Source organism: Lycium ferocissimum, chromosome 11 (assembly GCF_029784015.1).
Source record: "Lycium ferocissimum isolate CSIRO_LF1 chromosome 11, AGI_CSIRO_Lferr_CH_V1, whole genome shotgun sequence".
Lineage (NCBI taxonomy): Eukaryota > Viridiplantae > Streptophyta > Magnoliopsida > Solanales > Solanaceae > Lycium > Lycium ferocissimum.
In genome coordinates this window covers 23,289,429-23,304,993 of record NC_081352.1, presented here as the reverse complement: position 1 = coordinate 23,304,993, position 15,565 = coordinate 23,289,429, and the positions used below count along the sequence as shown (strand labels likewise).

At 38.4% G+C, this 15,565-nt stretch overlaps 1 protein-coding gene across 1 annotated transcript in view; it reads right to left on the bottom strand.

Moving 5' to 3' along the window:
- Positions 1 to 10,436: 10,436 nt before the first annotated feature.
- LOC132038139 (protein transport protein SEC24 C-like) overlaps positions 10,437 to 15,565 on the bottom strand; it is a 9,769-nt gene continuing 4,640 nt past the window's right edge. Inside the window, exon 4 of the mRNA XM_059428860.1 lies at positions 10,437 to 10,825. Within this exon, the coding sequence (XP_059284843.1) occupies positions 10,437 to 10,825 (389 nt within the window). The remainder of the gene's footprint in view (positions 10,826 to 15,565) is intronic.

Sequence of the window (15,565 nt, the reverse complement as noted above, 5' to 3'; positions counted from 1 at the left end):
CGACCCAGGTGGGATTACCAGCCACAGAGGACTCCGACATCGTCTAGTGGTCGAGGTGGTGCTTCGTAGAAGGGCGGTGCTCAGTCACGCCGCGGTGGTTCTCAGAGTTTCAAAGGTTGATCCCAGGCAGCTAGAGGTGGATCCCAGAGTACGAGAGGGGGGTCTCAGAGGCGGGCGTGGTGGGGTCCATTGTTACTCATTTTCGGGTAGGCCCGAGGCAGAGGCCTCAGATGTTGTTATTGCGGGTACCATTTTACGTCCGTCATAGAGCGAAAGATCCGTGTTATTTTATCCTGGATCCACCTATTCGTATGTGTCTGCATATCATGCCGTTGGTTGGGATTTTCCTTGTGATAGCATAGTTATACTGTTCATGTGTCTACTCCGGTTGGAGATTTTGTGATTGTTGATCGATTTTACCAGTCTTGTTTGGTTACTTTTATGGGGTATGACATTTTAGGTAGATTTGATGATTCTCGATATAGTGGACTTTGATATTATATTGGGGATGTCCTGGCTTTCTCTTTATCACGCGATATTGGACTCTCACGCCAAGACAGTAACCTTAGTCATGCCAAGCATTCCTAGAATTGAGTGGAGGGGTACTCCTAGTCCCTCTCCGAAGAAGATCATTTCCTTCCTTTAGGTGAAGAAGTTAGTCAATAAGGGGTGTTTAGCCTATTTGGCTCATGCGCGAGAAATGACTGTTGCATCTCCACCCATTGAGTCTATTCTAATTGTGAGCGAGTTCGCGGAGGTATTCCCGTCTGATCTGCCGGGTATGCCACCCGATTTTGATATTGATTTCTGTATTGACTTGGATCCGGGCACTCACCCTATTTCTATTCCGCCATATCGGATGGCACCTGCCAAGTTGAGATAGCTTAAGGAGTAGTTAAAGGATTTATTGAGAAAGGGGTTTATTAGACCGAGTGTCTCCCCTTGGGGTGCTCCTATGTTATTTGTGAAGAAGAAAGATGGAACCATGAGGATGTGCATTGATTATCACCAGCTGAACAAGGTTACCATTCGGAACAAGTGCCCTATGCCTCGTATTGATGATCTATTTGACCAACTTTAGGGTGCTTCAGTATTTTTGAAGATTGACTTGTGTTCAGGCTACCACCAGTTGAGGATCAGGGCTGAGGATATTCCGAAGACAGCCTTTCGGATGAGATATGGCCACTATGAGTTTCTAGTGATGTCTTTTGGGCTTACCAATGCCTCGATTGCATTTATGACTTTGATGAATGGCATTTTTAGGCCATTCCTTAATTCCTTCATGATTGTGTTTATTGATGATATCTTGGTGTATTCCAAGAGTATAGAGGAGCATGAGAGCCATCTTCATACTCTTCTTGCGTTGTTGAAAAAACATAGCTTGTTTGCTAAGTTTTCTAAGTGTGAGTTCTGGTTGGAGTCTGTGGCATTCTTAGGCCACGTGGTGTCTAAGGAGGGGATTATGGTTGACCCACAGAAGATTGAGGCTGTGAGGGGTTTGGCGAGGCCTACTACTGTTACTGAGGTTCGTAGTTTTGTGGGTTTGGCCAGCTATTACCGTCGCTTTGTGAAGGGTTTTGCTTTTATTGCTTCATCCTTGACCAGATTAACTCAGAAGGATGTTCCCTTCCCGTGGTCCGATGATTGTGAGGAGAGCTTTGAAAAGCTCAAGCTTCTTTTGACTTTAGTCCCGATCTTAGCATTACCCGTGGAGGGTAAGGATTTCGCGATCTATTGTGATGCCTCCCGTATGGGTTTGGGTGTTGTATTGATGCAGGAGGGTAGACTGATAGCTCATGCTTCCCGTCGGTTGAAGATTCATGAGAAGAATTACCCTATCCATGATTTGGAGTTGTTGGTCATGGTCTTCACCTTGAAGATATAGAGGCATTATTTGTACGGTGTCTATTATGAAGTTTCACCTATCACCGTAGTCTTCAGCATGTGTTCACCTAGACGGATCTTAATTCCAGGCAGCGCCGATGGATGGAGCTCCTAAAGGACTATGGCATCTCTATTCTTTACCACCCTAGGAAAGCCAATGTTGTGGCTGATGCCTTGAGTCGCAAGGCAGTGAGCATGGGAAGTTTAGCTTGTTTGATTGTTTCAGAGCGTCCGTTAGCCATGGAGGTTCAGACTCTGGCCAACAATTTCGTTCGCCTTGATATTTTAGCCCCTGGCAGGATTTTGGCTTGTGTAGAGGCTAGGTCATCTTTATTGGATCGGATCAGGACTCATCAATTTGAGGATGCTCAGTTGCGCAAGATTCGAGATAGATTTTTTAAGGGTGAAGCCAAAGAGGCCGTGATTGATTCTGAGGGCATTTTGAGGATTAAGGGACGCGTGTGCATTCCTCGTGTTGGTGATTTGATTCAGTTGATCTTTCTGAGGCTCATAGCTCTCGATATTCCATTCATCCGGGGGTGACTAAGATGTATCGTGATTTGAGGCAACACTATTGGTGGCGTCGGATGAAGAGGGATATAGTTGATTTCATGGCTAAGTGTGGGAATTGTCAGCAGGTAAAGTATGAGCACCAGCGACCCGACGGTGTACTTCAGAGGATGCCCATTCCCGAGTGGAAATGGGAGAGGATTGCCATGGATTTTGTTGTGGGTCTTCCGAAGACCCTAGGCAAGTTTGATTCTATTTGGGTGATAGTTGATCGGTTGACTAAGTCCGCTCACTTTGTTTCGGTTCAGATTTCTTATACCGCGGAGAAATTAGCCAAGTTGTACATTCGTGATATTATGAGGTTACATGGGGTCCCTATTTTCGTCGTATCTGATCAGGGTACTATCTTCACTTCCTGAATCTGGAGGGCTTTTCATGCGGATTTAGGTACCCGATTAGATCTCAGTACAGCTTTTCATCCCCAGAATGATGGCCAGTCCGAGCGAACCATTCAGGTGCTCAAAGACATGTTAAAAGTGTGTGTTATTTATTTTGGTGGTCATTGGGATCGGCACTTACCATTGGCAGAGTTTGCGTACAACAACAGTTATCATTCGAGTATTGGCATGGCGCCTTTTAAGGCTTTATATGGTAGGAGGTGTAGATCTCCGGTTGGCTGGTTTGATGGGTTCGAGGTTCGACCTTGGGGTACGGATCTGTTAAGAGAGTCCCTTGATAGGGTGAGAGTTATTCAGGCTAAGCTTTTGGCAGCTCAGAGTCGACAGAAGATGTATGCGGACCGAAAGGTCCGAGATTTAGAGTTTGTTGTTGGTGACCAAGTTCTATTGAAGGTTTCACCCATGAAGGGTGTTATGAGGTTTGGGAAGAGGGGCAAGTTGAGCCCCAGGTATATTGGCCCATTTGAGAGTGTTGGCCATGTGGGCGATATTGCTTATGAGTTGGCCTTGCCGCCAGGCTTGGCAGGAGTTCATTCGGTTTTTCATATTTCTATTCTGAAGAAGTACCACGCCGACAGTACTTACATTGTTCATTGGGATTCGATATTACTTGATGAGAATTTGACCTATGAGGAGGAGCCTATTGCGATCTTGGATAGGCAAGTTCGAAAGTTGAGGTCGAAGGAGATTGCTTCTGTGAAGGTGCAATGGAAGCACCGTCCTATTGAGGAGGCTACTTGGGAGACCGAGTCCGACATGCGTAGCCGATATCCCCAGTTGTTAGCTGATTCAGGTATTTCCCCACTCTTTTCTCTTCTTCGCTTAAGGACGAGCGATGGTTCAATTGGTATCTGATGTAACGACCCGGTTGTTATAGTCTTTTCAGCACTTCCGCCCTTTTTCAAGCTTGGTTAGCTCATTATTAACCCGAGAAAATCGTTGACACGCTTCTCGAGGTGTCTGAATTTGATTCAGGCGACTTTTTGTGAAATTTAGGCTTTAAGCGAAACAGAGTTGACTCAAAGTTGACTTTTGGGTAAACAGACTTTTTTCAAAATTCTGTCAATTTTGAGAGGTCCGAATGATCGTTAGAACTTGTGTGTATATTTGGTTCGGTTCTCAATGCGCTCGGATGCATTTTGGGACTTAGGTTGAAAAGTTGAAAATGAGGTATCGAGGGTTGACTCGGTCAACGAGGCCTCCGTTGGAGACTATGAGACCCTGAGTGCGTTCGTAGCATATTTTTATGTGGGTCTGTGTATAGGGGTTATGAGCAGATGTCCTCGGGAGTTGGTCGGGAATTTCGGTTGGAACTTGGAAAAATAATTGGGATTCTGGTACTTGGCGTCCACCAGAACGGCACTAGTGCCGTCCTAGCGGCACCAATGTCATCCTAGCGGCACCGCTGTAGCGGTGCGATGGCTGCTGGGGCAGCCAAGTCTGTTTTTCCCAGACCATCCTGACGGTCTGAGACGATGCTAGGGCGGTGGCAGCCCCGATGCCGCCGTAGTGGTATCGGGCCTGTTATTTCATTAAGTATGTATTAAAAAGCCCTTAGTCTATCATTTATCACCATTACGAAATTTGAGCTCTTGGGAACTATGCTAGAAGATTCTTGGGGAAATTTTTGGTGGTAAGTCCTGCTAATCTCCTTACTAATTCATTACTCCTAATCATCTTAGAATTCCTCTCTCCTTATTAGTTCTTTAGTAATAGAAGATAAAAGTGGATGTAATGGATATTCTACTTAGGCTTTTAAGTGATGAAATTGATTGGGTTTATGTTAGATTATGATGTATCTAAGGTTATTAATCATATATCTTCCATTATTAGTGTTGAATCCTTAAATCAAAGAGTTAGGGTTTATACCAAAAATTGAGGGTTTTGCTTGAATTTCGAAATTGGGTGAATCTTTGAGTTAATCTAGCAATTAGTTGATGGGTTTTGATCACCTAGTGTTTAATTTGATATTTTACCCCCAAGTTTCTCGTTTGTCCTTGTGGAGCCCGTTTCCCCAAATTCTAGGGTTGATTTTGACCTAATTTGAATAATAGCAATATAGGTATCAATCTTTATGAATTCTAATCTAGATTTCGAATATGCCTAGACTTCCTTGATCTTGAGGTTCAGCGGAAGGGCAAGGCTAAAGAGTGATTGTTGGTATATTGTTGTTCGGCCATCCAGGTAGGTTATGGCTTCCCCTTGGTGAGACTTCGTGTAGCGAAGCATATATTTAGATGATATTGTCAGAGACAGGATGTAAACCTTCGGGTATGAAGTTGAGTTGGATATTGCCTTAGATTGGGCCCTATTGTGTGATTGGGGCTAGCCACCACTTTGTGTTGTGACTTGATTGTTCTATTGTGTTGGCTTGATGCCACGTGTTGTTAGTAGATATTGGGAACTGTTGTTCCATCTTGATTGTGATATTATAGTATCTTACTGGTTGATGTTGATACGAGGATAGAGTTCTATATGACTTGTGTAGTCTTTCATGATATTGTTGGCGTACCCATGTTTGGTACTTGTGATATTGATTCGATTATTGATGTTGACACATACATTGCACGCATTCTCATCCTTCATGATATACTATTGATACATTGTTGATACTTGATGAAACACTGTGATGAGCTGGGCTCGATTTTGGATGAGAGTGATGTGAGAGTCGGATATCCGATGTTTGTCCCGGAATCGTGGATTGAGTAGTGCATGGACTCCGCGGGTCCCCCAGGGTGGTGCTGGTGAAAACCCTCCGTGGGCAAAGATCCAGAGTCTCATCTGTCTATTAGGCAAAGATCCGGGATGAGTAGCACTTAGACTTCACGAGTCACCCTAGGTTATGCTACTGAGACATGAAGGTATTTCGTCCGGAGTACATGTGTACACAGCATTACATGGCATTGCATTTGCATTCATACATTATTGCATTGCATTGCATCATAGCTTATATTGAGATGGTTTGGTGCTTTACTTGTGATGTTGGTTTCGGATTGGACATATTGAGACTTGGCACATTTGGGTTTAGATGCTCTACTTAGGTGATGACGTGTACTTGGTTCCGATTATGTTTGACTTATATTTGTTGATTTATCTGCCTAACTTGCTTTATTGTCTGGATTATGTTAGCTATACTTCGTCGGCCTATGATACCTATCGATCTTGGGTTTTGTCTTGCGACTCGACTTCTTGCATTCTTTGATGAGTGCAGAGTTTGAGGTCAGGTCTTCTTCCATATCTCGTGGCTGATAGTTGCTATCACGAATGCTTGAGTTTACAGGGTGAGCACAAGACGTTCGCTGCCTTGAAGACTCCTCTTATTATGTCTTACTTTTCCGTTCTGAGACATAGACAGATTGATGTATTATTATATTCCGGACTTGTATATGTTTCACTTAGATGCTCTTGTATGGCTTAGACCAGACCCTGGGTGTATTTCTTATTTCCACACTTTCTTCTACATTATTATCATAAGACTTACGTAAGTATTTTCTTCCGCTTAATTGATTTATTTATTTATGTCTTTATTTTTGTTGGGTTGAGGGTTCGCTTACCGAGGTGAAAAAGGTAAGTGCCCACACGGCTTTGCCAAATTGGATCGTGACAGTTATGGAACCTTGTTGGTAGCTAATGGTTTGAATACTGATGTGAATTATTAATACTTGAGGACTTGATGTGTATTGATGAGACTATATTATACTTGTACTTGATTGTGAGCATGCCTATCTTTCATTTACTTTCTGTATAAATGTTAGCTAACTGAGGACAGCCTATGATACCTACCAGTAGTTGTTGTTTGTACTGATCTACACTTGTTGCATTCTTTTATGAATGCAGAGTACCAGGATAGATCTGCTTCTACCCCTCATGGCTGTATTCGAGAAATGCTAAATCGAGTCTCTTCAGGGTGAGCATGAGGATGTTCGCTGCCCGAAGACTCTTCCTTCCATTATGTCTTTATTTCCATCCTGAGACATGATTTGAGACTATTTGTGTATTACTATTATTCAGACTTGTAGTATTTAGTTAGATGCTCTTATATGACCAGACCAAATACTGGGTTGTATTTCATTTACTTCCGCATTCTCTTATATTATTATCGTGAGACTTACGTTATTCTATCTTCTTCCACTTCATTTATGTTTTATGATTGTTGGGATAAGGGTTTGCTTACCGAAGTGGAAAAGGTAGGTGCCCGCACGACTTAGTGAATATGGGTCGTGACAGTTATATAGAGGTCTGACTGTATTATATTTATCTTAAATATTATATTAACACTCTACTAATTATTAGAACAATAAGTGTGAATTTGAGAAAAACGGGTAAAAGAAGCTTCTTATTTTTCTAAAAAACTATAGTGTACGTGCGTTGCACTTGTGTATTGGCGTCAATTAAAAAAATTGTATACAAAAAAGTGAATTATGTAATATAGAAAACAACATTATTAAATAGATGCAACAACATTTAAATGAGAAAAAATGCTAACCAAATTTAGCTAAATCAATAAAGAAAAAGAAATCATGCCATACCGAATCCTTAGACATATAATGCAAAAATTTAATAGGATAAAATTCTAAAATAAAATATTGATAAAAAGCATAAGTTCGAACATCACATACATTTAATCCCAATATTGATCAATCCATACATAGCTTCTTCCTACGCGTCTCACAAGTCACAAGAATATTATAATCAATTTGAATTCCAACATATATAATCCATTGCTAATTTATGCCTATGTTTGACAAATGCCTATTTCGTTTGTCGTTTCTTTGCACTTTTTAAGTTTTTTTTTAAAATCTACTCCAGCATAAGTGTATTGACAATGCAAGTCCGCTCCTTTAAGTATGTTTCTTAAAAATAAAAATAAAATAAAAAATATGGGAATTGTCTTATTTTATTTTTATTTTCTTTTATGTTATTTTAGTTTTATTGTATTTGATTGTCGATATATATGCTAATTTGTATAATTTGATCAAATCTCCAAGCGAGGGATTTAAACGTTGATGAGTTAAAAAAAAAATGTCAGAGGGAGTACATATCAATTTTATGATAAATAACAACCTTCTGAATTTTTTTTGACATAAAGGTGGATTGTCTTTTCGGGCATCATTGATTTTTTAAGTTAACATTGATTTAAATCTTTGAGGCATGATTCGAAATATAGTGTACATAAATTCTGCAACTTGAAAAGTAAGGAAGCTGGGAACAAATAAGTACTAACAAACAAACATGAATTATTTGAGAGTGTCCAGAAATTAGGATAAAACAATATGTTATGTAAATTACTAAAGTATTAAAGTATGTGTGGATCAAAAGATAATAGAAAAATGCAATTTTGCATTTGCATTACCCCATCTGCCGATGTAGTTGCAGCACTGGCGGATGGTGGTCCCAAATTGTTGATCTATGCCTGCCTGTTAGTTTTGTTGGGAAAATCACAAAATAAACCCGTATTATAATAATAATAATAATAATAACAATAATAAATATTATTTATTTAGTAAAGTAATATAATAAAGCTAAATTTACTACGGTAATAATATATTTAGCAAATATGACTTGAATCGTGTTAGACACTGTCCTAAGAAACTATTTCAATAATGTGAAATGTTTCAGGATTAAACAAACCCTTCTCTAATTAAATTAGAGAATTCAGGAATTAGTAAAATTATTATAATACCAGCAAATTTTAAAAGAAAAAAATAAAAGACCACAAAAGAACAATAAAAAGAAGTAATAGAAATAAATGAGAGAGAGAGAATCGCGTAATATGAGAGGGAGTAAAATGTTTTTTTAATTCACATTCTGGAGGAGGGAGTATAGCCTATTTATAGGCTTAAGACATGTATGTGGACAAGCCAAGTGTCCTAGACACTTGTCCTTTGAAAATTTATTAAAGGCCACCATGAATTATATTTAAGACATATGGTTACTTAGGTGTCAAAACATTTCCATGCAATTTGCCACATAAAATTTAATTTACCACTTCTCCAAGTAATAACATTACTTGTCACAAAAGCTTTAAAATACTACTACAAACCCCCACTATTTTAAAGATTTTTAGGAATAAAGGAGTAAAACTTGCTAGATTTGCATGTCTGAAGGAGTAAAACTTGCTGGATTTGCATGTCTGAAATGCAGTAGGTTTGGTGCCTTTTGGGCTATGAATCAAACTTAGATCGATAAATTTTAACTTACAGAATTACTGGTGAAATATAAAATTTTTATGAACCAATAATTCTTATTTTAAGTCAGAGACTTTATCAATCACATTTCAACTCCGTAATTTTATTGTTCAACGCGGTTTTGCGCCCTAGGCTATGCGCGTGCCTGGTTATTCATGAGAGCTCTAGAGACTAGGCCAAGTGTACACTGCTTTAAATAGGTGAATTCATCAAGTGTACACTGCACTCCACTCTCATATAGGTGAATTAGTCAAGTGTACACTGCTTTAAATACACCATCCATAAGGACTATGAATTCATTAAGAGTTAATAACTTATCCTCACAATTAGTAACAGTTCAAGCAATCTCTTTAAGTGCGCAGAGTCAATATCGACTTATTATTACCCATATGAACCTACTTCATGGGATATCCAATCACATAGGTTGGGTTATCATCTCTATTGACAATCATATAGCCTTAACCCCATCTCTTTTGGGGTTTGAAGAATTAATTTTCTTCCCAAGGGTTTAGTCAGTGAATCAGCCAAATTCATCTCTGACTTCACATAGTCAATGGAAATTATTCCATGATCTCTCAACAGCTGTTTTTCATCTCTGACTTCACATAGTCAATGGAAATTATTCCGCGATCTCTCAATAGCTGTTTAACAACATCATATCTCAATTTCATGTGTCTGCTCTTACAATTATAAGATTTATTCTTTTTCAATTGAGAGTTAGCATCATAAGGAGTGGCCACAAGTGTCACCTTAAAATAATCAAACTTCTTAAGAAGTCTCTCCACATAATGTTCTTGTGACAGTAATATATTATCATCATTCCTTATAACTTTTAACTCCCAATATCACATTTACTTTACCTAGATCTTTCATATCAAAATTAGTAGACGAAAAAAAAATTTGGTACTCTCCACAATATTTAAAGTTGTACCTAATATGAGCATGTCATCAACATATAAACATATTATCACATAATCATTGTCTACCACTTTAGTATAAACACAATTATCCACTTTAGCAGAAGAAAATCCATCTTTAATTAAGACTTGATCAAATTTTTCATAACACTGTTTAGGAGCTTACTTAAGGCCATAAAGTGGTTTCATTAATTTAAAAACTTTATTTTCTTGTCCAGTAACAATACATCCCTCAGGTTGAACCATATAAATCTCTTCTTCTAAATCACCATTTAAGAAAGTTGTTTTTACATCCATTTGATGGATTAAAAACTTGTGAATTGATGCTAAGGCAATTAAAACTCGAATAGAAGAAATTCTAGTCACCGGTGCAAATGTATCAAAATAATCAATATTTTTCTTTTGAGAAAATTCTTTTGCTACTAATCGAGCTTTATATTTATTTATAGATCCATCAAATTAAGTTTCTTTTTGAAAATTCATTTACTACCAATAGGTTTTGCACCAGGAGGTAAATCAATCAAAACCCATGTATTATTTTTCATGATATAATCAATTTCCATTTTTATTGCCTCTTTCCAAAATTTAGCATCAGAAGAAGATATAGCTTCAAAATAATTTGATGGTTCATTATCGACAAGAAAAGTTTGAAAATCATTTCCATAAGAAAAATATTCTTTTCTAGGCCTTTTGCTCCTTCTCAGTTCCTCATTAGAGGTGATCTCATTACTTCTTTCAACATGTGGATGAGAAATTTTATCAGACAGTGGAAAAATATGTTCAAAAAATTCAGCATTCTTTGTCTCAATTATAGTATTGCAGTCAAGCACATCACTTTTCAACACAAGAAATCTGTATGCAGCACTATCTGCAGCATATCAAATAATCATACAATCATCAGTTTTAGAACCTATTTTTCTCTTTTTAGTTCAGGCAAAAGAACTTTAGCAAGGCACCCCCACACTTTTAAATATTACAAATTAGGTCTATAACATTTCCACAATTCATAAGGAGTTTTGCCTGTTCTTTTATGAGGAATTTTATTTTGTATGACATGCAGACAAAATAGCTTCACCCCACAAATTATTAGGTGCATTAGAACTAACTAACATGGAGTTCATCATTTCCTTCAATGTTCTATTTTTTCTTTCAGCTACTCCATTATACCCAGGTGAGTAAGGTGGATTTCATGAATAATACCTTCTATTTCACAAAAAGCCATTTAAGGACAAATATTCTCCACCTCTATCAGATCTAATTCTCTTGATTTTTCTACAGCTAATTTTCAACCTCCATTTTATAAGAAATAAAGGCATTAAAAGCATCATCTTTATTTCTAAGCAAGCACAACTAGTAAATCTAGAAAAATCATCAATGAAAGTCATATAATATCTTTTCCCACCTCTAGTCATAGTCTGCTTTAAATCACCTAAATCAGTGTGAATCAAAGATAATAATTCAGTTTCTCTATTTATTGAAAAATAAGACTTTTTAGTAATTTTAACTTCAGCACATATTTCACACTTGTTAAAATTATTTGAGTCTAAACCAGCTATTAAACCCAACGACTGCATCTTCTTTATATATGCGGTATTAACATGTCCTAGTCTAGCATGCCACAAAAAATAGACTCAACCATATAAGCAAAAGTAAATGCATTTTCACAGATATCATTAGAAACATTAAGCACAAATAGACCACCGTTACAAGATCCTTTGCCCACCAAAATATTATTTTTGGTCAACACAACCTCATTTTCTTCAAAAGAAACCTTCACCCCAACTTTTTCTAATAATCCCACAGAAATCAAATTAATTCGGATATTAGGAACATGCAACACATCACTCAATGCTAGAATTTTACTAGATGGGAGTTTGAGAAGAACTTTTCCCTTCCCAAGAACTTGAGTTGTCCTTGAGTCACCAAGATAACAATTTCTTCTCCTTCCTTAACTTGGGTGTGGACACAAAATTATTTTTATTTACACAAATATGCCTAGTAGCACCAGAGTCTATCACCCAGTTTCTCACATTGGCCTCAATATTTATTTCTGAAATGACCGCAATAATTATATTATCCGCTTCAGCCAACTTTATTTTTGACTTAACACAATTGTCATTTCTTGTAAATATTCTCTTGCATTGAGGTGTATTTTTCATGAAGGTTTTATTATTGGCTTTAGGCTTGTAATCATGTCTATTTACATACCTGGATTTTGGCATCATCGTTTGGCTAAACTGTGGATATATTAATGCATCAGCAACACCATGGATATCTGGCAAGATGACGGGAATGATGCGACCATAACAACACTAACATCGATATTATCAATAATTTCACAAGTAATATTATTTGCCACAGTTTTTTAGATTGTTGGGAAAACCACAAAATAAACCAGTATAATAATAATAATAATAATAATAATAATAATAATAATAATAATAATAATAAATATTATTTATTTAGCAAAGTAATATCACAAAGACTTGAAAAAACTAAATTTACTACGTTAATAATATATTTGACAAATATCACTTGAGTCGTATTAGGCACTGTCCTAAGAAACTGTTTCAATAATGTGAAATGTTTCTCAATATTAAACAAGCCCTTCTCTAATTAAATAAGAGGATATAAGAATGAGCAAAATTATTATAATACCAGCAAATTTTAGAAGAAAAAAAATAAAATACCACAAAAGAACAATAAAAAAAGTAATAGAAATAAATGTGTGAGAGAGAGAGAGAATCGCGTAAATATGGGAAAGAGTAAAAACTTTTTTTGGATACACATTCTGGAGGAGGGAGTATAGCCTATTTATAGGCTTAAGACATGTATGTGGACAAGCCAAGTGTCCTAGACACTTGTCTTTTGAAAAATTATTAAATGCCACCCTGAATTATATTTAAGACACACGGTTATTTAGGTGTCAAAACATTTTCATGCAATTTGCCACATAAAATTTAGCTTGCCACTCCTCCAAGTAATAATATATTTGTCACAAAATCTTTAAAATATTACTACAAGTTTTGCTCACCTTCTCCTTCCAATTGGCCACAAACCGATCAAGCTTCCATAGAGTCTCGTTAGCTTGTCAAGGGCCTCAATGTATAGCTCACCATCTTGGGCTAAATGTTCATTCCTCTTCCTTATAATCCGCACTAACTGCGGCATCTTCTCTTGCGGTAAACTTTGCAATCCAACTAACGCCTAATTTATATAGCTTCTCCTCCATATATACTCATCTCTCTTTTATTCGGATCCTTCACCCTCGATCGGCAAAGATAGCTTTCCACAGTAGGAGCTTTTGCAACAGCTGATTGAGGCTTCGTCGTTGACAACGGGGACTGGTGGGTTGGGTGTTGACATTGGTAAAAGGGTGTTGATGCACTCCAATGATTTTGCATCCGCACACCAAACTAAAGTTTATGATAGAACAAGTGTACGGGTCTCCTTTTTTGTCCCCTCCAAAAATTGAAATCAGTCAAGTGTGGTTTCTTCCCTGTTTCTTTGGATTTTCCTTTTATTTTCGTTTTGGTTCAAGTCATTTTTTAGTTCATCCTAATATTTCTTTCTTGCTTTCTTTGTTTCTCTTGTTAATACCCTTTCATCTTGCCATCTAAACAATATATGTTTAGTGAAAAGGCCAAACCTCTTAAATCTGAATGGTATATAACAACAACAACATACCCAGTGAGTCCCACAATGCGGGGTCTGGAGAGGGTAAATTGTACGCAGACCTTACCCCTACCTTAAGTAGGGAGACTGTTTCCGGAAGATCCTCAGCTCAAGAAAAAGCATAGGAGAGGTTAGATACAGGTAAACGATTCAAAGCAATTATAAAAATGAAAAAAATGAAAGTGAATAAGCCATGATAAACCATTCTGTGCAAACAGATACTCGCAGAAATCAAGGGACAAGAAACTAAAGATCAATGCAACTACTCGCAAGAAAGGATAAACGCGACTACCTACTAGCCTTCTACCCTGATCTGAGTCCTCCATACCTTCCTATCTAAGGTCATGTCCTCGGTAAGCTGGAAATGCGCCATGTCCTGTCTAATCACCTCTCCCCAATACTTCTTCGGCCTACCTCTACCTCTTTTGAAACCGTCCATAGCCAGTCTCTCGCACCTTCGCACTGGGGCATTTGTGTCTCTCCGCATTACATGCCCAAACCATCTCAGCCTCGCTTCCCGTATCTTGTCCTCCACCGAGGCTACTCATACCTTGTCTCGGATAACTTTATTCCCAATCCTATCGCTCCTAGTGTTCCCACACATCCATCGCAGCATTCTCATTTCCGCCACTTTCATCTTCTGAACGTGAGACTTCTTGACTGGCCAACACTCCGCCCCATACAACATAGTCGGCCTAACCACCACTTTGTAGAACTTGCCTTTGAGTTTTAGTGGCACCTTCTTTTCGCATAACACTCCGGAGGCAAGCCTCCATTTCATCCATCCTGCACTAATACGGTGTGTGACGTCATCATCAATCTCCCCATTTCCTTGTATAATAGACCCAAAATACTTGAAACTATCTATCTTCTGTATGACCTGGGTGCCAAGCTTCACTTCCACGTCAGCCTTATGCACTATATCGCTGAACTTGCACTCCAAGTACTCTGTCTTGGTCCTACTCAACTTGAACCCTTTAGACTCTAGAGTTTGTCTCCAAACCTCCAGCTTAGCGTTAACTCCGCTGCGAGTCTCGTCAATCAGGACTATGTCATCTGCGAATAACATACACCATGGCACCTCACCTTGAATTTTTCGCGTCAATCCATCCATCACCAAGGAAAATAAAAATGGGCTAAGAGTTGATCCCTGGTGCATCCCTATCATAACTGGGAAGTGCTCCGAGTCTCCTCCCATAGTCATTACTCTGGTCTTGGCCCCATCATACATGTCCTTGATCACCCTACTGTACGTCACAGGTACACCTCTAGCCTCCAAGCATCTTTATAGAACCTCTCTCGGCACTTTGTCGTATGCCTTTTCTAGGTCGATGAACACCATGTGTAAGTCCCTCTTCCTCTCCCTATACTGCTCCACCAGTCTCCGTACAAGATGAATAGCTTCTGTAGTAGAGCGCCCCGGCATGAATCCGAACTGGTTCTCTGAAATAGACACGTCTCTCCGCACCCTCATCTCCACCACCCTTTCCCACACTTTCATAGTGTGGCTTAGCAGCTTGATCCCTCTGTAGTTGTTGCAACTTTGAATGTCGCCCTTGTTCTTGTACAATGGAATCATTGTACTGCATCGCCATTCTTCGAGCATCTTAGCCGTCTTAAAGATTGTCACACCCCTTTTTTTTCGTAATAAAAATAAAAACAAATTTATTAGTTTTAGATTTATTTCAAAGGGTTTTTCCAATTAAAGTGACGTTTTGAAGAGGGATTATTTTATTTGTTACAGAGTCGCCACTTGGAATTGAGTTGTGGTGTTCCAAGTCACCTTATGAATCCCTAATCAAAAGGAAATGACTCTATTTTTATTGGTCTCACAAAACAAAAGTCCGGGTAAGAATTCCGTTGACCGAGGGGAAGGTGTGAGGCACCCCTCGAGTCCCGTGGTTCTAGCACGGTCGCTTTATCAACTTGTGTT